Source organism: Tachysurus fulvidraco, chromosome 4, assembly GCF_022655615.1.
Source record: "Tachysurus fulvidraco isolate hzauxx_2018 chromosome 4, HZAU_PFXX_2.0, whole genome shotgun sequence".
NCBI lineage: Eukaryota > Metazoa > Chordata > Actinopteri > Siluriformes > Bagridae > Tachysurus > Tachysurus fulvidraco.
In genome coordinates, this window is record NC_062521.1 from 25,059,784 (window position 1) to 25,083,773 (window position 23,990).

General features: G+C 38.0%; 2 protein-coding genes across 12 annotated transcripts in view; one reads left to right on the top strand and one right to left on the bottom strand.

The window, feature by feature from the left end:
- il15 (interleukin 15) overlaps positions 1-23,990 on the top strand; it is a 54,592-nt gene that overhangs the window by 2,816 nt on the left and 27,786 nt on the right. For 2 of the 3 annotated variants that reach the window (XM_027145925.2, XM_027145926.2), the window contains exons 2-6: positions 2,586-2,680; positions 5,624-5,720; positions 5,825-5,866; positions 5,991-6,137; positions 7,874-8,033. In XM_027145925.2, coding sequence (XP_027001726.1) covers positions 2,586-2,680; positions 5,624-5,720; positions 5,825-5,866; positions 5,991-6,137; positions 7,874-8,005 — 513 coding nt within the window. In that variant the 3' untranslated portion in view covers positions 8,006-8,033. Of the gene's footprint in view, positions 1-2,585; positions 2,681-5,623; positions 5,721-5,824; positions 5,867-5,990; positions 6,138-7,873; positions 9,910-23,990 lie in introns of those variants that run through there. The other variant, XM_027145924.2, reaches the window with a different exon arrangement.
- The window catches only part of inpp4b (inositol polyphosphate-4-phosphatase type II B), a 294,006-nt gene continuing 281,576 nt past the window's right edge, over positions 11,561-23,990 (bottom strand). For 8 of the 9 annotated variants that reach the window (XM_027145914.2, XM_047812844.1, XM_027145917.2 and 5 more), the window contains 5 exons: positions 22,433-22,573; positions 22,163-22,260; positions 21,155-21,267; positions 19,664-19,818; positions 12,308-13,840 (listed from right to left, as the gene is read on the bottom strand). In XM_027145914.2, coding sequence (XP_027001715.2) covers positions 13,663-13,840; positions 19,664-19,818; positions 21,155-21,267; positions 22,163-22,260; positions 22,433-22,573 — 685 coding nt within the window. In that variant the 3' untranslated portion in view covers positions 12,308-13,662. Of the gene's footprint in view, positions 13,841-19,663; positions 19,819-21,154; positions 21,268-22,162; positions 22,261-22,432; positions 22,574-23,990 lie in introns of all 9 variants that reach the window. The other variant, XM_027145915.2, reaches the window with a different exon arrangement.

The window sequence follows — 23,990 nt, forward strand, 5'->3', positions numbered from 1 at the left end:
CCATTTTTCTATTAGTTAGTTCCTGTTCCATTAAAAGCTATAATCTGCTGTTCCTTTACATTCTCTGGAAATGAATACGACAGAAATAAATAGAATTATCATGTTCTTTAAACATTCATTCTTTAAACGCTGTTCTGTTCATGGTCCTATGTTCTTCCGTATGATTAAACCATATATCTGGCTCTCTATCTGGCTTGAGAGGGTTTCTAGAAGGTTCAGTTCATTGCAAACATAAATTACTAATTCAATTATTAACAGAAAATGACAGTCATTATGTCACGGCATATGTAAATATAATATGAAACCTTGATCAACCTGTGAGATTGAGATAATAAAGGTGATGTAAAGCATAGTAAACTTTAAAAGACTTCCAAAGCATCTATCGCATGTTGTCTAATCAAGCAAGTCTTTGTTTTCCCTGTCTCTATATCTGACCCAGAATACAGACCAGCATACCAACTGGTCTACCAAAACATTTATGCATTCCCCCTGTAGCTACACACATCAGATTATAAACACTGATGCTTATCTACCAAAATCAAACATGGACCACCACCTCAAAACAATGTTCTTTTTGAGCTCCTAACATGAAAACTATCAACTACCAAGATCACACCACCAAAATCATCTCTGTCCTGCACTCAGGTGGTGGACTTTATTCCCCTGGCTATTTAAACACCTGAGCTGACACTGTCTTTGAACGGTCTCTTCACCGAACATTTAATTCAGTGCAAATCCTTTACTAAATAAATAACTTTTCTTCAACTTTTTATTTTATTTTATTTTTTTAATTTAATAGTGGTTTAATAGTATTCTCAGATTCTCACCTATCTGAATATTGGAATAAACCTGAAAAATGACCTAAAAAGAACAACGAACGTTTTTAACAAATCTATGTTAGTTGCAAAAACCGTTTCCTGTCCTCTTTCTCTGTGGAAAGATTTAATGTGAGAAAATGTCAGATCCCAGATACTACACACCTATACAAGAGTAAGTTCTGGTTTCAAGAGAAATTCAACTATATATATAAAATACTTTTTACTATATAATATACTTAATATTTAGTATAACCGCACTGAGATGTTTCACTGTTTGTATCACTCCGCTTTGTCTGTGTTCACCACAGAAAAATGAAATTTGATGAAGTATTTGATTAGTTTTCACTACAGCAGCTTCAAGCACAACAGCTTCATTGGTTCTGTTTCACTTTCTAAATATATTGTCCAAAATATCATATTGAATGTTAATATAATAGTGTGTATAAAAGCACTACAGAAGCTTGCACACACAAAAACATTTCCATAGTGCATCACACTATTGACTAGACGGAACTATTTATGAGTCTTTTGTCTGAAATGATCTTACAGAGTTCAGTACATGTACAACATCTTACAGACTACAGGACATATTATATACTGACATACTAATGACAGCCTGATGACTTATTTACAGTTTCATAACCTATTTGAATTATTAGTAACTTGAATACCATCCCAGTGCATGTCAGTATGCATCATTTTCATAGATCGATAATTACTAACTAATTGTTACTAATTGCTTAGCTAATTAATTAAGAAACGCTTGTTAACCAGCCATATACAGAGTTAGTTCATTTTAACTTAATTTTCTAAGTATAATATTCATTTGAAAAATGCTGTGGCTTTTAAACATTGGTTTTTAAACATTTACTTAGTTGGTTCACAGTCATTACCCTGCTGGAAAGTTCAACTTGGTCTAACCAGTTACTAGCTGTCAAACCTCCAGCCAAGCTGGTCAAACTGGTTATATTAACATGACACTTAGATCAGTGGTTGACTAAAATGATCTAACATTTGTGCTGTTTAGTTCAAAATAACTTTGTAGAATCGGTGTGGAAATGAATTGTAGATTTAGTCATAGAAATATAATGAAAAAATTTCCATCGACCAGTACATTCCAACTGGCAAAGTTAAACTACAAAATAACTAAGTAAACTACTAACTGGAACTGCAAAGGTTTGCTAGGTTATTAGCACATTGATAAGATTCCTTCTTCAGGGAACATCAACAGCTAACACGGTATGCTTGACAATAAATGGAGAAGGTTAAATTGTAACTTATTTAAATTATGTTGTTGACATTTCACTCCATAAAGAGGTGTCACCAAGTGTTACATAGTTCCTCTGACCTAAAGTTCATGTTTAAACGTTACTATCTTGGTGGGCGTAGTCTTCCAGGATAACTCCGTTCTATCCACAGGACACACTGTTTGAGGGCTCAAACAAAGCAGTGACGTAAATCACGTGCCTTCACATTCACCAGATCTTAACTGATTGTACTCAGAGAACCTTTGGAGCGATTAGTAAGACTTGTTGCCAAAACAAAACCTGGGGGACGTTTGGTGTTCCTCGCACCAGTATAGTTCCAGAGACTGATTGAATCTGTGATGGAGAACATTGAGGCTGAGCAATTTACTGACACACTTCTGTCACTCAACTGTATTTATAGTCATGCAAGTTAAGAAGCTCAAAATAATAATAATTATTTAATAATGCACTTCTATGGTTGTTTTTGTTTCTTTACAAAATATGCTCTTCTCTTTTGCAGAGAACCTTGAGGTGTATCTGTGTTGTTTGGGGCATTGGCAGTAATCTGGAGTACCATATAACCCTTGAGGGCTGGAATTCTTTCTTAATTCTAAGGTATATAAAACATAAAATATTCTTTATCTACTGAAGTACGAAGCTGGTCATGTTTTGATCTTGATCAAAAGAAATTGCCGTCCTTTATTTCCCTTCATTAAAATACTGTTTGGAGAAGTTCAGCTTAAGGTTCGGCTCATAAAGTCTGTCAATGTAAAAAATAAATAAATAAATAAATCAATATAATTTTTATGTTTTTCACATCAGAATGATCACACAGACAACATTCAGGTTTGAGAGGAAAAGGGGCAAATAAAAATGTTTAGAAATGTTTACTTGCTACCAGGAAGATGAACAAGTTTTTTTTTTTTTTCCCCTTATGCAACAGGATGAATTTACTCAGTCACGTTGCCAGAACATAAATCTGGCAGTGCAAACATTATGCAAACAAAATACAAACTGTGGTGAATGTAACTATTACAGTCTATAAATCCATCCAGTAGAAGCTCTGTCATAATGTGTTTCTCATCCTCACATATTAAAAATGTGCAGATACTAGACAAACTCCTGGTGCTTCTGATTTGCCTGAAATGTCTGGGTGTGTAAAAAGTACAAACTGTCAAAAGCCAACACCTAAAAAGTGCAAGCTGTTTTATTACCAATACAGAAGCTTCCAGTTTGCAGGTATTTGCAAATCTGACTTATTGAACATCCAATGTGGGCCAAAAAGTGTCTGTAAATCAACGGATTAGTCAAATAAATACAACCAGAAAGTAGGTATTAGGTGAGTGGGAGGTTTTTCCTTAAATTAAAACTAGACAATCGGACTTGAAATAACTTTATTCTATTATTAATATGTCTGAAATGATCTATTGACTGGTATAATCATTTATAAAATGTTAATCGAGTCATTTGAAACCGGTACGTGATCGCTTGATCTGAGAAGATGTTTATGCATCGATCAGGCATAACCTTATGACCACTGAGAGGTGACGTGAATAACACCGATTATCTCTTCATCATGTCACCTGTTAGTGGGTGGGATATAGTGGGACAGCAAGTGAACATTTTGTCCTCAAAGCTGGTGTGTTTGTAACAGGAAAAATTGGAAAGACTAAGGATTTGCGCGAGTTTGACCAGGTGCTGGCTAGGTGACTGGGTCAGAGCATCTGGAGCACCCAGTCCTAAGTTTACAGTATCTATTAAAATTGGTCCAAGGAAAGAACAGTGGTGAATCGGTGACAGGGTCATGGGCGGCCAAGGCTCATTGACGCACGTGAAGGCAGGCCGGTGTGGTAAGATACAACAGACGAGCTACTGTAGCTCAAATTGTTGAAGAAGTTGATGTTGGTTCTGATAGAAAGGTGTCCGAATACCCAGTGCATCACAGTTTGTAGCATATGGGGCTGCATATAGGGTGCCTGTGCTGACCCCTGTCCACTGCCAAAAGCAAGAGCAATGGGCACATGAGCACCAGAACTGGACCACATAGCAATGGGAGATGGTGGCCTGGTCTGATTAATTGTATTTTCTTTTACATCAAGAGAATGGCCGAGTGCATGTGCATCGATCACCTGGGGAACACATGGCACCAGGATGCACTATGGGAAGAAGGCAATCCGGTCGGAGGCAGTGTGATGCTTTGGTTAATGTTCTACTGGAAATCCTGGGATCCTGCCTTCCATGTGGATGTTAATATTACACATACCACCTACCCTGCAGACCATGTACACCCTTTTATGGAAAGGAAATTCCCTGATGGCTGTGGCCTTTTTCAGCAGCATAATGCGGCCGTTTACAAAGCAAAAATGTATCAGGAATGGTTTGAGCAGTGCAGCAAGAACCTCCAAATTCTTTGATGTGCTGAACAAATAAGTCAGATCCATGTACCCCTTTTCCACCAAAAAGAACCGGGTGCTGGTTCAGAGCTAGTGCTGGTGCTGGTTCAAAGTTGGTTCCACTGGCGAATCTTCTAAGAACCGGTTTGCCTTTCCATGGGCTAGAGCCGTCACAGAGCCGAGTCTGATATCACTGTACACGGGTCACGTTACACAGCAACGTTAGCGCAGCAGCGGCAAACACACAACAATGGCGGATGTTGCTTTACTGTTAATGCTCATGGCTTTGCGGAACTACATTGGCATCCAAACGCGGCGAATCCGACGTGTACGTGCAGCTCTGTGTAATCTGTATAAACGGAGGTTGTAATCGATAAAGTACATAACGTTATTTTATCATTAACACAGAAAAAAAGTTAACCTTAGCATGTAGCTACCTACTATCATGTGTGCTGATAATGTATCATATTGCTGTAAAGTAAAAGTGTATTAAACATTAGTATACTTGAGGTACATTATCAAAGCGCTAACAGTAGCCCCTCCTCAGCACCTGACGCATGCGGTTCTAAAGTCTAGACCAGCAACATTTTGGTGCTACTTAAGAACCACTTTTCCTGGTTCAGAGCCGGTGCTTTGGCTGTCGAAACAGAAAGGACTGGTTCTAAATTAGGCTCTGGCTCCGAACCAGCTCCGAAACTGCCTCAGTGGAAAAGGGGCAATGGAGGCCCCACCTTGTAACTTATAGGACTTAAAGGATTTGCTGCTAACAACTTGGTTCCAGTTACCTCAACATGAGTCTAGTTGAATCAATGGGTCAGGGCTGTTTTTGCAGCAAAAGGGGGACCAACACAATATAAGAAAGGTGGTTATAATGTTATGCCTGTTATGCTTTGTGTTTTGCATTCACGTCATATTTTAAACAGCTGTCAGCGCCTCTTACTGCTTGGTATTATTTAGTTGTACTCTTTCTGGAAGACTTAATAAGAAAAGCACAAAACAAAACCATAACTGAAATGTTATTTACGTAGGAGATTATTTCCTCTCCCTGTTTCGCACATTTACACCTTGCAGTGATTCGTTTCACGTACTGGCTACAAAACAAGTTTATTTTACATGCTGACTAATAAGATAGAAATGTAAAGTGATATTGTTCATCTCTGTGTAGCTGTCTGAGTGTGTTTACGACGCGTGTGGACGCTCACAGTGAGCAGAGTCTGAAAGAACTGCAGGTGGTGCTCAAAAACATGACTCCATTTTTTAACGTAAGCCATATTTTCATTTATAAACGCTTTTTTTCCCTTGCTGTGCTTTATTTCTGAACAAAATAAAAAACTGGCTTATTGATGGCAAAACGATTTGTTTTTAGGTATCGACAGCTTCCTTGTACACTCCTTTGCCAGATGTAAATGTAAGTTCATTTTGCTTTGATGATAAACTACATCAGACATATGAATATATCTTCATCTGCCTCTTTAGTGACTTTTTTGTGAATGCAGTTTTATGCTGATCATAGACTTTCCTCCTGTCTGTAGAAATGCACTCGGAAATCGATGTACTGCTACCTGTTGGAGTTGAGCGTTATACTGAACGAAGAAGAATACAAGGACGAAGACGAAAACATTAATGAAATGTCACAAATAATTTTCTCTATTAAAAAGTCCTACCAAAATCTCAACATCGTAAGTCCACTGAAATGCTTTTTATATTATTTATTTATTTAGTTATTACTTTTTTCACCACTTGGAAAAATATAGATTTCAGCTTTAAGCTAGCTAAGGATTAAATGAATTCTTTATTATGTACAGTATTATATTCAAATATCCACTCAGCCAGTCATGTGGCAGCAATGCGATGCATCGAATCATTGGGATACAGTTCGAGAGCTTCAGTTAACTTAAAAAATAAATAAATAAAAGTGATTTCAATGATTTTGACCGTGGTATCGATGTTGGCACCAAATGTCAAATATGACTGTTTCATCCTTTCATTCATTCATTCATTTTCTACCACTTATCTGAACTACCTCGGGTCACGGGGAGCCTGTGCCTATCTCAGGCGTCACCGGGCATCGAGGCTGGATACACCCTGGACGGAGTGCCAACCCTTCACAGGGCACACACACACACACACACTCTCATTCACTCACACACACACACACTACAGACAATTTTCCAGAGATGCCAATCAACCTACCATGCATGTCTTTGGACCGGGGGAGGAAACCGGAGTACCCGGAGGAAACCCCCGAGGCACGGGGAGAACATGCAAACTCCACACACACAAGGCGGAGGCGGGAATCGAACCCGCCTCCACCTGGAGGTGTGAGGCCAACATGCTAACCATTAAGCCACCGTTCCCCCCTTGACTGTTTCAATTCAATTCAATTCAATTTATTGGTATAGCACTTTTATCAGTTCACATTGTCTCAAAGCAGATTTACAGATTTATTGAAACAGAATAACTTTTTTTAAGTTGAAAATTTAAAATGAAGTATTATATATCTCTAAAATCTCTCCCTAATGATCAAGCCAGAGGTGACGATGGTGAGGAAAAACTCCCAGAGATGATATGAGGAAGAAACCTTGAGAGAAACCAGACTCAAAACAACCTCATCCTCACTTTGTGTGATAGGAAATACTGTCAATGTAAATAACATCCTTTTGACAACAGTTTGTAGTCGAGTGGAATTAAGCAACCAAGAGCTCATGAGGAACTAATGGGTCATTCCGAGTTCACCACAGACCCAAAATTAATTATTTCCTGCCAAAGGATTTCCTTAGATTTTCATGCATGTCTGCATGCTAACAAATGAATTACTTTGCTGATGAAAGTGATCAGAGAAGAACTGTCAGACTGGTCCGGGGTAGCAGGAAGTGAATAGCTCAGATATGCAGTCTGCGGTGAGCAGTAAAGCATCTTAGAAGCGCGACATATTGATCCTGTAGGCAGATGGGTGGGAAAAAAGCAGACCACCAAAGTGAGAACTGGAAACCTTAAACCGGTGATCAGTTAGCAACCATAGCAACAACAACAAAAAAGTCAGTAATGTCACAGTTTATGAAGATTACGTGAAGCTCTTGAGCATTATTGAGTGGCTGCCACATTACTGGATATTTGGATATTTGCATAAATACTCAAAAAAAAAAAAAAAAACTCTTCTTTTTTTTCTTTTTCTTCTTCTTCTTTTCTTTTCCGTTTTCTTCTTCTTCTTCTTCTTCTTCTTCTTCTTCTTCTTCTTCTTCTTCTTCTTCTTCTTCTTCTTCTTCAATTAATTACCAATATAACTTGTTTCTGGTGTTTTTTCCCCTTAATTGTTCCTCAATGAAAATGCAAACCTTACCTTTGATTTCTCATCATAATTTAAACCCACCGAGGCTGTTTTAACCAACATGCAGTTTATATCCAAACCGTTTAGAACTGCAACACGTGTTTAGCCTGTGAACAACATCAGCTTGCCAACTCCACAACGTTCTCCGCAAGGATGCAGGAATTTCTTCAGAAACTGCTTTCAAAACTGCCTTATACTCCCAACAATGACTGTAATTAGTACACTAAATGTACACCACAGCCATGATGTAAGTAAGCTCTTTTTTTATGCATGGTGTCAAACAGACTGAAACTGTATTAATGCCATTAACCATAAATCTCTAGTAATATTTATTGTTAACAGAAAGACCTACATTATACAAAGTTTTTAGAGTTATGCTCAGTTCAAATGTGCTCGTGGTTCCTTTTTTATTGTTTTATAAATGGTGTTATATCTATTTTTGTACAACTTAAGTTCTTTTTTCTTCCTTGCATTCTGTTTGATGTAGCACATAAAAATAGCTGTGATAAAATGTTTGAATGCCTAAAATAACTGCAGTGTTTATTCCAGCCATAAAGACTTCTTTATCTAAAGATGTCTAGAAAAAATATTCCAGCTATCTGTTGTCTTGTATATAATATAGATAATGTGATGTTAAAAGCTGTGCTGGATGCCATGTTTTGCCTAATAATTAATCGTATTTGCTATAAAGTGGGGTGGATGCCCTAAATTTTAGAGTTGGATGATCCTTAATGATCGGAAAGACTGTCAGAGTGGGAAGAAGTGGAATGGATTTCTAGCTATTTGTCTATTTGCACATATCTTTTGCTAAAATATTTCTCAGAAAAAAAATGTCACCTGTACAGTTTTATAGGAAAAGCAATCCGAGTTCTCAATCGTTACGCTGCTGTGATGACAACATCAACACCTTCTCTTACAAAAAGAGTCGGATGATTCCATGTGGGAAAAAAAAAGACCTTGGAATATTAAAGACTGACGGTCAGCATTGTGGTTACAGTCGCTCTTCTGGTCTGTTGTTTGGGGTTGTGTGAAGCAGGACCACAGGAGGTTTAATCTATGTCTCTGTCCTCGCGTACGGTCATCAGTTTTAGGAGACTGAAAGAATGCAGGTGGTGGGAATGAGATTCCTCTGACAGGGTTACTGGGGTTAGAGTGTGGAGTTCTGCAATTTGGAAGAAGCTCAGATTAGAGCTGGAGTAAAATGAACCAGTTGATGTAGTTTGGACATGTTATTAATGATGTCCACCTGGGGAAAACCAAGGACTTGTTGGAGGGATCATATCACAAAGAAGCCTTCATGGGAATATGCTTTGAGAGGAACTAGCATCTGTGGCCAAGGACTGAAAAATCTGAACAGACCTCCTCACAGCCTGATGACTTGGGTTTGTGTTTCTACGTAAACATGAGACAGTTTTCAACATCATTAAAAAAAAAAGCGTATAGGAAAAGCTTGATAATGTTACTGAGTGAGTGAACTATAAGTGTATGAGTGTCCTTAAGGACTAGATGTTTCTAGGAACATTTCTGTTGTGGATTTCTGTTCTGTCAGGTAGTTTATCATGATGACTATTTTTAACTGTTTTCATTTGAACACATTTTTAATCTTAAACATCTCCAAACAATTCCAAAACAGGGCTTGGACTGAAACGGTAACAAGGTGTTCTACTGGTCTTACTGGTGTCCACAGGCATGAGCTAGGAACAACGAGTCTAAAAAAAAAAAACAGTCTTCCAACTAAACTGCATTAGATTATGTAACACTGGAGTAAATAATTGGACGGTTGCAGTTCCTCTTTGCATATATCGTACTTCAGCTGCTTACGTACTTTAACATCCAATAGAACGCGATTCAAACTAAGGTTCTGCTCATTTACTTTAACCCAGGTCATGATGTCAAACCAATCAAAACTCATCTAATAAAATAAACCCATATGTGTACAGTACTGGGGTTTTGTAAATGATCATTAAATTCATTCCAAAATTGGATATATTTATTATGTTTTATACATCATATCCTTGTATCAGTGGTGTGTGCACTATGTTCCATGTTCTTACAAAACTACTTGTCTTTAACTCCGTTTTTGAGTGAGCCAAATTAATCTAATAAAGCAGTTATTCACATGAGACAGCTTCCGGAGTCATCTCTGCGCCCACGTGTCACTTGCTTGATGTTTTTTGACTTACCGCTAATAAGTTATGAATCAGTTCAAATGAGTCAGTCTGATTGGTCATGATAGTTATCGTAGGATATGAAATGACTGGAAACTAAAAACATCAGTAGCTCGTATTCAAGTGTCCTCGATTGTAATCCTCCTTTTTAAATCACAAAATGTGTCTTGATTTCTTGAGTTTTTCTTATTTTGATGTTTTTATAACCTTTCAAAGCTTAAAAAAAAGACAAGATTAGCTTCAGTTTAGTTTAGGTTAGGTTTAATGCAAAGCTTTAGATACGACTGCTATTCGATCAGCCCATTTTCGGGGGAAACGCATCAGATTTTGGGAGGCTTTTCACGCCTGCTTTACATTACCTGACACCGGAATCAGACGCAATATTGAATTTCACATTTCTTTGTGTGAAGAGAAAACTCTTGACATGACCTTCACATGATCGTCACAGGAATCTTAAAGTTCATGGGCTTTCTGCTATCATAAAGGAACACAAACTAACTGAGCTCTCTGTTCTTTAGTGCATGCTAATCCTAAGCTTACACAACATTTTCACAGTGGAGCTTTAATTACCACTTTACATCACATCCTACATAGAGTTTATGAGGACCACACACACATATAGCTCTGCCCTGATTAACATTAATTACCTGAAAGGAATAAAATGTTGTCTATGTATGCATGCATGCAGTCTAGATAGTGGGAAGAAAGGGAGAAAGTGTGAGATAGAAAGTAAGTGTGTGTGTGTGTGTGTGTGTGTGTGTGTGTGTGTGTGTGTGTGTGTGTGTGTGTGTGTGTGTGTGTGAGAGAGAGAGAGAGAGAGAGAGAGAGAGAGAGAGTTGAGAGAGATACAGGTAGATAGATAGATAGATAGATAGATAGATAGATAGATAGATAGATAGATAGAGTTAGAGAGATACAGATAGATAGATAGATAGATAGATAGATAGATAGAGAGAGAGAGAGAGAGAGAGAGAGAGAGAGAGAGAGAGAGAGAGAGAGGGACTGAGAGTTGAGAGAGATACAGGTAGATAGATAGAGAGAGAGATAGATAGATAGATAGATAGATAGAGAGAGAGAAGAGCGAGAAGAGGGGGGGGGGACTGAGAGTTGAGAGAGATACAGATAGATAGATAGGAATAGATGAGATCGCATAGAGTAGATGAGAGAGAGAGAGAGGAGAGCGACGAGACGAGAGAGAGAGAGAGAGAGAGAGAGAGAGAGGGACTGAGAGTTGAGAGAGATACAGGTAGATAGATAGAGAGAGAGATAGATAGATAGATAGATAGATAGATAGAGAGAGAGAGAGAGAGAGAGGGACTGAGAGTTGAGAGAGATACAGGTAGATAGATAGAGAGAGAGAGAGAGAGAGAGAGAGAGAGAGAGAGAGAGAGAGAGAGAGAGAGAGAGAGAGAATATTCAGGAATGATCGCGGGTGTGTGAAGAATGTGAACAATCAGAAACAATCTATGAGACAAAAAAAAGCCTTTAAAACCTTTTCTTAGAAAAACCAGAGCAGATTCTATATTTAAAGCTATGGAGAAGAAAGTGCTCATGCCAGCATGTTAATCATGTGACGTCAAACAAAAAACAACCCCGAGTCCCCAGATCATTTGTTTGACTTTGTATTTACTCAACAATTCTTGATCACCCAAGTGTATTGCACACTGTAGAAAAAAAATAAGCTAAGTGGACGATTTGCCCACTGTGGGTGTGTGGCATGGAAACTTCATACTCTATGTACATAATGTAATACATGTGCAAATAAAAGAAACGAGAAACAGATGCATTGGTACAAACATTTTGTCAAGCCCTGGTGTTTAAAAAAACAAAAACAAACAAACAAAAAACAACAACAACAACAACAACAACAACAACAATAATAATAATAATAATAATAATAATAATAATAGTCTTTAGTGTATGTAACAGTGTAATCTGTTAACAAATAAAAACTAAACTAAACAAAAAAAATCCACAAATCTTAACAAGTTCACAAAACAGCACTTAAACAAACTTTATCTCATTGACGTAATAACACTCTTATAACACTCTTATAACAATTGCAATAGGTGAACAGTTTAAAAACAAAAATAATAATAAAAACTAATATATATAATATATATATGTACATGCATTTTTTTTCTTTGAGATCTCACATCTGGAGCAAACATTATTTTCAACACAGAAGAATAAAAAAAAAAGGAAAGACTAAGTGAAGTAAAGTCTGGCGTGTCTCTGTGTCGTCTCACGAGTCCACCTTCCCGTACGTCCCCTCAGGCGGCCGGTAGTACTTGGGGAAGGCCATCAGCTGCAGCATGTTAAATGCATACTTCCTGCATTTTATATTCTTTTGCACGTTCTCAATCCGGCAGCCTTCTCTGATTACAGGGAGATGGAGAGAGGGAGAGATGATAATGGAGTTATGAAAGAATGAGAGAGTAAATCTGCTGATGCCCTTCTGAAGGGTTTATTTTGCAGGTTAGCTCACTTTATTTTTTACGCAATATAAAATATAATGTTCGCTGTGCGTTTATTCCTTAACTAAACCACAGTGAATTCTTGAATCTGATTGGTCAGAAGGTGTTCATTAGCGCTCGCTCCCTAGCGGTATCTCTGACGGCTGTAATTCAGATCAGAGGTGTATAATAATGTTCTTGTTCTAATACGGTATGGTTTCTATAGTGACGACTCGTTCCTAGGAAAAGATGTACTGTATAGCGGACGTAAAGAAAATTAAATGGATAAAACTTTTCACTTCTGATACGTTGAAGTGTCCTGTGATGAGATTTTTGTTACTATTAATGGAAGGAGTCTCCAGTGTGAGTATTTTGTCAGTTAGCTAATAGACTTTATGGCCTGGGAAATAATATTAATATTGGATAATAATAATATTAATATTGGAATAGCTGGAAGTTGCTGTAGCTTGAGAAGAGGAAACAATTTGGCATGTACTGCGATTAGAAATGAATTAGTATCAGTCAGAGTGGCAAACCAGCTTGTTTATGAGTTTATAATAATGTTAAGTCAGATATGTATTGTTTTATTGATAGAAGTACGAGCTCATCATTGTAGAGGAATATTAATCAGGCTTCAGTAATGACCATAATCTATTGCATGAGATAACGAAAGTGAACTGTGTAAAAAGGTTATTACAGCATGTTGTTTGCTCAAACTTATTCCTCGCCAGGAGACATCGAGGAGCTGGATCGCATTATTCCTAATAGCTGGAGATGAATAAATATAGGTGAAAAGCTAGAAGAGTGGTCCAAATCTAGAGAAAACAACTTGCTTGAGTTTGTAAATCAGTGTGTAGCGAGGTCAGGTTCTTTCTTTAGCTCCTGGCACCAGGGGTGGATGACGGAGATGATGTAGCGGTCTCCCGAGACACAAGAATAAACCTGAGCCAAGGGCTGCTCACTGCTTTACAGTAGTTGCATGGCTGAACTAAATATATCAGCATGGGGCAGAAAATCTGTCGCCATATTATATAAGACATAATGTCTCGCTTTGACGTGCAATTACTGTGAAGTAGGAAACAAAACAAGCAAACCCCAGGGAAACCCCAGATAGCACAGGGAAATGATAAGTGAGTAAACAAGCATAACCCAGATGCACCACAGAGGGGAAAAAAGATGGTGCATTTTACACCCAGAGCGAGCGGAGAACAAAGTTAGACAGCACGAGGGTGGTTATGGTTTAATCAGCAATTTATTGATATTTTGCAAGCAGGAAAACAAGACTTAAAATCAGCCACACTACCAGCAGGTGAGAGCTAACGAGGAGAAGAGCGATTGGGTAGAATTGGCGTGGCGCCGGCTTGTGATTGGCTACAGAGCCTGCCTCAGGGTCGTCCCATTGGGCACCTTCGCCCTGGGCCAGCCGACTGCTGAACGAGCCGAGAACAAAGAGACAGAGAGAAACACACAGACGTGGAAGAGATGGTTAGTAACGTTTAAGAAAATTAGCCCGACGACACACACGCACAAACGCTGATATGTGGATGTGGATGGTGACATGAAGTACGAATTAGAGAATGAATGTGTCTCGTTGTTGGTGAGATTATTGTAAGAATGCAGTTTTGTTTCACTTTTAGTCACATAATGGAGTCCATTCTGTAACAAACGCAATAAAGAGGTTTTGATTCAGCAGAGATTTAGGAGGCTGAAAGGAAAAGCTTCTTATTTTGACAAATATGTGGCTCTTCTAAAACACACACACACACACACACACACACACACACACACACACACACACACACACACACACACACACACACACACACACACACCCACCCACACACACACACACACACACGCGCGCGCACACGCACGCATATACACACAGTGCATGTTCTATCAAGCTGCCAAATATTTGGTGCCAAGTGCCTTCAGGAGTTTTTACTCTAGGTGGTTTTTCTACAGACAAAGTGCTGCCTGAAGCGATTTTCATGTTCAATGGAGGCTTTTAGCAACTGTTCAGCTTCAGCTCACTGACGTATACTTTTTGTGAGGGTTTTGTGAGGCGGTAATGCTACAGGCTAGATTAAATAAAGATTAGATTTTGATTTGACTAAAAATAGTGAGGAGGGGGAGGAGTACAGTAGATCCGGTAGCTTGGCCTAACTTTAGAACACTGATCTGATCTCTAGTTACATTAAAACTCTGAACTGCCTTCCATCTTGTTCTTGTTCTCGAACGCCATTCAAGCAACAACCTGATTGGTCGATATGATAATGTTGTCGTGATAATTCATCATTTCCTCCACCAAGACCAGGGAGGAACCTGCTGTGTGATATTTTACGTACATAATCAAGGCTGAAATCAAAGTCCTAGAACAAGCATTTCCTGTTGAAATGTACTCTTCTGGATAAATAAGAAAGGACACACTCCATCCGGTGGGGTTGGGGGACATGTGTGATGGAGAGTCTGGGTCTGTTTATCACACAGCAGTTTGTCGACACTTAGAAAGTCTATACTAATCTAGGAGACAAAGTAGTTCCCGTGTCACCCAAATGAGGATGAGGTTCCCTTTTGAGTCTGCTTCCTCACAAGGTTTCTTCCTCTTCCATCTAAGGGAGTTTTTCTTCACCACAATCACCTCAGGCTTGTTTATTGGGGATAAACACACACACATTTAAATCTAAAGTCTGATATAATTGTAAAATATTAATAATCTTTGTATAATAAACTTTTTGTACTATATTTCTTATTTACTGTAAATTGTTAAAAGTGCTGTACAAATAGAACTGAAAAGGATTAAACCTATGGTGTAGGCATGCTAACACACACACACACACACACACACACACACACACACACACACACACACACACACACACACCACACACTGTCATTGTTCGGTGAAAAAAGAAAGCCAACGTATCCAACATTAAATTAAACAAATATCTTCTAACTCCACATCACTACATCAACATTTTTCTTATTTATATCTGTTTATTATCCTTCGTAACAGTATGTGAAGCATCCGCAAGTCTCTGAGTACGTCTATGAGCGTTTACTACGACAATGACATATCAGAATGAGCTCATTGAGATTAAACGCAGGGTCTCCGATGTTTGAGAAATGCTTCAGAAAACTGAGTCGGGACGACAAACTAAACAAAATTCAAAACAAACGTGTAGCCAATGAGCAGAAAGGGGCGGGGCTTGGCAATATGCGGCGGAGAGAGTGTTCAGTGCGCATGTGTGACATTAGCAGAAAGTGGTTTTAACACTGACATGGAGGATAAAAACAAAGAAAGAAAGTGAAGAAAGGCTTACGATAAGGCAAGAAGTAGGACGTGTTAATATAGGATCAGCTTTCCAGCGCTGGAGAGAACTGAAGGAGCAGGAAGTTGGCCACATATTCACAGGTTGGAGTTTCCCGAGTCAATAACTCCTGAGCTAAACGCTGTTACTACACAAATAACACCTCTTTTCTATCGTAGTAATGTAGAGAGGCAGCTACAACCGCGTTTTGTGTAGTAACAGCTTCTCTCAAACATCGGAGACCTTACCTTTAAAGTTAAAATTAATATCAACCCAAAGAGCTGGAGCAAGCTGTGCTGTGGAACAAAAACACTGCACACCTTCTGACCAATCGTGCAAACTGGGGGATGTGAAGAGCAGTGTTTAAGGTGTTGGAGGTTGTAAGCTCCAATCCCAGGTCCCTGAGCAAGGCCCTTAATTGCTTAGATATATAACATGAGATAAAATTCTAGGTCGCTCGGGATAAAGGCTGAAAAATTAAAAAATGAAGAAATGATTATAGGAAGCCGCAGAGTTTCTAAAGTGTCCAGTCTTAGCAGAAGCCACACCTGATTATTTGACCTGTTCAACCCTGCCATTAAAATACTACGAACACCTTGTCCTCAAGCGACAATAAATACAAAAGGGAATCCTACTGATGTAAATACCATTTACGTCAAAACGATATAAACAGGTTCTCCTAGTCTTTTATCTCTGAGACAAGCAGTAAGTCTGTAATTGTGCCTCTGTGTATCCTCTAAATATGATCCGCATCAGAGCGAGAGCTTCTTCTAACACCACCTCCAGTCTACGCTTTTCCAAGAGAAAAAAAAAACACAACAAAAAACTGATATTCACCTCCGAATGCACAATTTTTTAGCAACTTATTTGATACTGTATAGATTAAAAAAATCTTCACATTTTTACCAGCGTTAGAAACGTTTAGCCATGTTTAGATGAATTAAACTATTGCAGTCAGAGTTTATGTTGCTTAAAAGTCTTTTTGGGTATAAAAGTCTGAGCGCACTAGTGCTCCTGCTTGTGTTGGTTAGGAAATGAAAAGCAGAATGATAGAAATATTCAAATCAATTTATTTTGCTTTCATACAATTGAAAGCGATCACCTGATGATCCAGATGGAAAGAAAATAGTGAACTAGAAATAGTGTCGAATTTTAAATACTAAATATTCAAGATATCAAGCATTTCTTTTAGTTGTATAAGTAATACTTAAACGTAATAAAAAATTATATATTATATATATATATAAAACAATAATTCAACAGATTTTCAACAATAATCTTCATCCTCTTCACCGTTGTCTTATTTTAAGGAGTTGAAATAAAGAATTATTAAAGCATACAGGTTTTCTACACTATCTAATGCTTTGAATTTACTTTCTATCAAGTTCTATTTATTTTCACTTAACCTTTTGAGGTTTTAGACTTTTAAGGCAAAAACACACAGTCCTAAGAGCAAGAAGAGCAGAAGCTACAGGAAATATTCGACTTTTCTAAGACAAGTCTTTTTTGTAGAGGATTTTTAAAACGTAGCTGAATTTTATAGATATTTTGTTGTTTATGTTTATAAATACAGATGTACATAAATCTGAATTGCATATACTGTAATGACTTTTTTTGGTCACATGACTTTTAACTTGTTATAATAAATAATAATAAATACTTCAGATTTTTTTTATATGAAAAAGTAATGAATACATAAAAGAGATAATAATAATAATAATAATAATAATAATAATAATAATAATAATAATAATAATAATAATAATAATAATAATAAATGGATTTAGCATTTGTAGGAATACTGCTAGTCAAAATATTTATAATTAACAATAAAAAACAAACAAACAAAAAAAACATTAAATATTCAGGCCAAGTTTTTAACACGATTTTTTCTTGTTTTGCGCAAGATAAGATTATTAAAAAATGTCTTTCCTTGATGTGCACAATATAAGATTATTTAAAAATACTTTCTTGATCTGCACAAAATAAGATTAAAAGACATCAATTTTTTTTAAAGTGCACAATATAATATGATTAAAACTACATACACCATATAAGATTATAATAATTTTTTTTAACTGATATGCACAATACATCACAAATATTTTTTATTTATTTTTTTTATGTGCAAAAAAATCGATTTTGAAAAAAAAAATAAAAAATTAGGCTGCAAACAACTGAGCGATTACAAAATAGTGACTCATCACAAAGAAGCCATTTTACAACAAGAAAATTAAGTCTCTGGAAAAACTCAAGGAGCACAAAGTCATCACCTCAAAGCCTCTTGTTATCCCTATGTACTAAATCACTTCTCGGCATTCACATCACACATCTCTCTCTCTCTCTCTCTCTCTCTCTCTCTCTCTCTCAATCATTCTATATATTAAGTAGAAATATTTAGATGTAACTGTACGTAGCGGCAGGTCGTGGCCTCCTCTGTCTGTGGTCTCAACGTTGTGAAATAATGTGTTGAAAATGAACGAATTTCCAAATCTTTCTGTACATGAAACCAAACTAAAGAGAAGTGGCTTCTCTAAAAAGATGCAGAGAAAATGAGAAGTGAAAGCGTTCAGTGTTTTCTGCTGAGGAAAGAAAAACCCGTGGGTGCTAATAATTATATATAATTCCGGATGTGTAAGTCTTTACTTAGACTTTACTTCTGAATTAACATCTTGTTTTTTTTTTTGTTGTTTCGCTTTCAAAAAAATGAGCAGAAACAGATCTTCGGGTAGATCCTGGACACTCAGGGAGAGCTTGAGAATAATAAGCTTATTATTAAGAACAATGAGCTAGCATCTGCATTTGTTTATTGTGAGAGAAAACACAGGCTTAGGATTGCAGCATGAATCAGCAGCGGTTATTTAACCCTGGAATTAAAGACAAAGCCCTGATATCCATAATGAGCAGAAAGGCATGCTGATATTTCTCTCTAACATTCCACCCGAAAAAAACAAATACGAGCAGGTCTGAGCTCAGAGGATCAGATTGCTTTGAACTCCCATCTGATGCTTTTCAGACATAACCGGCTACAAATCTAGTAAACCATAATTAAAACTAATAAGTGTTGTAGATTACTGTCTTTAAACCGAGTGTTTATTTTAAAATGCCGTCTCATCTCGAGAACACCTTCTGATTGCCTGCAACATATTGTCTTCATTGTTATTTAAGCTTTATAAAGCTTTTCTTTGTTATTTGTGAGAGGATTAAAATAGCTGTGAATTAAGTGCACCATTTTTTCCTGGAAAATAAAAAAAAATATACTGAGAGCATCCAGAGAGTAGAGTATGCGCCATACTTGGGTATTATATTCTTTTGACTTACTTTTTTTTTACTTAATCACTTGACAGTAAAAGACTTTCACTGGACAAAAAAAAAACTATTTGAATTTTATATCGAATTATCTATCTATCTATCTATCTATCTATCTATCTATCTATCTATCTATCTATCTATCTATCTATCTATCTATCTATCTATCTATCTATCTATCTATCTATCTATCTATCTATCTATTTATTATCTTATCTTATCTTATTTCGGCTGACATAGGCCCAGTAACGATCCATGCAAGCAAATTGGTGCCAGCTCTATTTACAAAATAGCAGCCTTACTTTATCTTTTGTACATTTTTTTAGCTCGTTGAGACAACGTCCGTTGTAAAAAGCGCCATACAAATAAACTCGAATTGGATTAATAAATATATAATAAATATACTGAATAATAAATTTGACCTAAAAACAAATATATTCATAGTAAAGACTTAAACCTTTACAAATAATGGTTTTGCACACCAAGGATTTGTCAGTTAAGTCAAAGAGCCTATAGACGCCTAGTAAGTGCGTGAGGAGTTACGTGACTGTGGAGCAGGTGTCTGAAAGTGATAAATGTCGATGATGAAGAATCAGGATCGAAGTGAATCGAATCACTTCGAAGGACATTTACCTGCGCATGCAGTCCAGTGCCCTGACGAAGTAGTCCTTATGGAGCTGGTGCTCGTCCCTCAGCAGGGCACATTGCTCCAGCGTCACTGACATGGACGTCCTGTCTTTAGCACTTTTACAGCTGGTGAATCGGATGCCGTTAAGCCGCCGACAGATCTGTCAGGATAGATAACATTCTTTATTTATAACAAATAGTTCATTGGTTGTCACTTAAAATAAACTCTGCAGGGAAATGATACACTTTCCCGGTAAAAGACATGTGACCCGTTGCCAACGCATATCTCATGCTCATGCTATTAATGGCAGAAACACGATATGCATAAAGGAGCAAAGTACAAAATAAAACACAGGCACGAATCCAAATTCCTTTCTCGCTTGAGCAGCAACTACTTTTGATGGTGAAATAAATAAACACCTCACACACACACACAAAAAACAGGAATGAAAGTACTGTACTATACAGGCATAGCCGTGATCTCACAATCATTTCAGGAGAACTTACTCTTTACGGGAATACGAATATTTACTGTACGCCATTTTATTTATTCACTTATCTATCAGATTATCAGTGATCACACTGATACTGGGTCACTAGGTAACAAGACTAAGGAATACAGAATGAAATGCACAATGTGCATCATCATGGATCATCTGGACCTCACATTTTTTAAAGTACATGTTTTTTTAGTTACATACTGGATGACCTTCCTGACGCAACCCTCACGTTTCTATTTATGGGACCGGCACTGAGACTTAGCTCTACAGTCGCTGGATTTGCTTCCATGAACCCGATTTGGCTTCCCAAAACCCGATGGTGTGTGTGTGTGTGTGTGTGTGTGTGTGTGTGTGTGTGATTAAATGCTATCTTAATAATATCTTATCTTAATACCCTGAATTTGTCCCCTATTCACTACACACTATAGTATATTAGTAAAAGATATTCTGTAGTGTTGATACAATTCTCAGTGCAGTGAGAGAGGAAGTGAGTGAGTGATTGATTGAGTAAGAGTGTGTATGTGTGTGTGTGTGTGTGTGTGTGTGTGTGTGTGTGTGTGTGTGTGTGTGTGTGTGTGCATGTGAAAGAGAGAGAAAGAGAGAGAGAGAGTGAGAGAGAATGAGTGAGTGACAGAAATTTCTGGTGTGACTGGTTAACAATAACAACTGTTTCAAATGACGCACATAAACAGGGTCAGTGGAGGTTAAGGCTCAGGGATGTTGATCAGAGAATCAGGGTTTAAGCCCCAGCACTACCAAGCTGTCACTGTTGGGCCCTTGAGTGAGGCCCTTACCCCTGTCTGCTCCAGTGGTGCTGCATCATGCTGCCTCTACCTACCTACCTACCTACCTACCTACCTAAGCTTGATTTAGATATTTACAAAACTGTCTGCATGGTTGTTGTGTTCAGGCTATAAAACCAGCAGCCTTCATTCATGCTTTAGTGGTTCCTCATTACTCCTCATTGTTCTGGCACAGAATCTGCAGCTGCACTTACCGCTCCTGCAAGCCAGAGAATTTCCACATTCTTCCTTTTCTTGGTCACCACGTTCTGCCCCAACGTCTCAAGCAGCTCCTTAACATCTGGCTGCATCTGAAAAGAAGGCAGGCCTGAGACAGAGAGAGAGACGAAGAGATAAACAGAAAGATTTAAGAACAACTTGCAGTATATATACAGTATGACAGAGTTACATCTAACACACATTATTCAGTGGATTATTGCTTTTAAATAAATAAAATAAATACAAATGTAAATAATCACATTCAGAGAATTATAAACAATCCTTCAGCCACAGAACGTAGTGTCATATTGTTAAGTACAGTAACAATAAGCTTTGGTTGCTAAGCAACAGTATTAAAAAAGCTTTTCTATGGAATAATGTAAAGAATGAACAGGATTATAAGATAAAGCTTTAAAAGACATTTCAGTTCTTTTGATCCGGTCACGGATGTATGTACGTTGTTTTTTTTTTTTTGGTTTTTTTGAACGTCTCGTCCAAGGAATGCGTCTTGTCCAATCAGATATCGGATCGGAAATGTTTTCTAAACACGATCGAGTGTCAAGAATATCTTCACGTCGTGATGCAAAAATGTGAAGACCGTATCACGTTCGACAGGGAAAAAAAAAGTCCAAGTGCAGAACATCACGTCTCGTTAACTTTATTCTCACAGCTCTCGAGGGAACGGAGCAGCTACACATTTAAATACACCGTCGTCAGAGTCAATCAGGATCTCTGCTCGAACACGTCCGAGAACGTTTGCAAAGATACATGCAGATTTGTGTATTTTTACCGTCTTACGCAGCAACAGATTCTTTGGTAAAAAGGATAAATATGAATACGATACGGATCGAGGTTAATCGTGCCTACACAAACAAGACCACGCATGTGATGATTAAGATGAATGACTCCTTAAACAAAGAAAGAAAAGAAAAAAAAAAAAACAGTAGAGGATCAGGTACAGGCTGTACAGGGTTCAGTTACGTGTGAGTGAAATATTGACTTACACTCTAATGGAATCCTGTCGCTGAGGGACTTATAGTATGTCTCTAAGATATCGAAATTTTTCTGATTTATCCGCTCTTGTAAGGATATATCTCCAAACCTGAGCGAGAGAGAAGAAGAAAAAAAAAGAAGAAGAAGAGGTTAAAACAGGCAGAGATTCAGTAACTGCGGGATTAAACAGGAATCTGTCCAGAGAGATATCGGATGACGGATTTTGGAAACGCTGAGGTAACTTTATTGTGGGAATTTAGACCTAGCGCTTTAACGTGTACCTCTCGGCGATTGTCTGCTGTTCGTTGATGCCCACATTGAAGAGCACAGGGAAGACGTGCAGCAGCTTCCCCTGACGTACTTCGTCTGGTAACGTCTGGAAGGATTGGAGTGGAAGCGGTATCTCTACAGTAAAATGGTCTCTGTAGGACAAATCGGAAAACACACCAAACGACGTGTGATTAATCACAATGACACAACAGTAGACCATCAGGTGCTTTTCACCCTCTCAGTCTCCCTGTTTCTATCTCTCTCTCACACACACACACACACACACACACACACACACACACACACACACACACACACACACACACACACACACACACACATTTTCAGATCTCAGCATGTCCGGGTCCCACCATCTCTCAGTCACCGAATAAATTCAAACAACGGTTTAAGACCTACTTATTCATGAAACACTTAAACTAGCACTTTCTCCAAAGCAAAAAAAAAAATCAAATAAAATAAAATAGGGGGGCACGGTGGCTTAGTGGTTAGCACCTTCGCCTCACACCTCCAGGGTTGGGGGTTCGATTCCCGCCTCCGCCTTGTGTGTGTGTGAGTTTGCATGTTCTCCCCGTGCCTCGGGGGTTTCCTCCGGGTACTCCGGTTTCCTCCCCCGGTTCAAAGACATGCATGGTAGGTTGATTGGCATCTCTGGAAAATTGTCCGTAGTGTGTGTGTGAGTGAATGAGAGTGTGTGTGCCCTGTGATGTGTTGGTACTCCGTCCAGGGTGTATCCTGCCTCGATGCCCGATGACGCGCGCGTGACCCGAGAAATCCGGATAAGCGGTAGAAAATGAATAAAATAGTGTTTTAGTCTCATTGTATCTAAAGTCTGTAACCTAGTGAACCAGAGTTCATGTATTCAACGATAGACTCCTTAAAAGCACTTTTATTTTATTATTTTTATTTTATTTTAACTGCAATAAACGTAAATTGCTTTCTGTAAGAAAGTAAACAAAGTGCATTTATGAAAAAAAGGAAAGTGCCATCGTTCCACAAGTTCAGGTGAACAGGATTAGATAGACAGAAGACAGTCAGCGATCAGAAATGCAGTGTGTCTCTGCCACAACCTGTGTGTGAGTCATCAGACAACACAAACACTGACTTCTCCAACCAAGAAGAAGCTCTGCTTATTTTCACATAGACCTCCACATGTATTTGAACTCGATCCCTTAAGCCACAGAGCTTTCACTTTCTAAACTCCACTTGAGCTTTTTAAATACTGGTATATACATTAAAACTGTAATGGGAACCTTCACCCACAAACGTTTCCTGTGTGTGTGTGCGTGTGTGTGTGTGTGTGTGTTTGTGTACATTGGAGGTATCATGAGGACACACTCAAGTGTAACAAGTACTAACTGTAGTACTAATGTGTGTATTTTTGTGTGTGTCTGTGTATGTACAGTATGTGTGTCTATGTGTGTGTGTTTCTGTGTGTTTTTCTGTGTGTGTCTGTGTGTGTGTATCTATGTGTGTGTACAGTATGTGTATATGTGTCTATATGTGTGTGTGTATGTGTCTATGTGTGTGTGTGTCTGTGTGTGTCTGTGG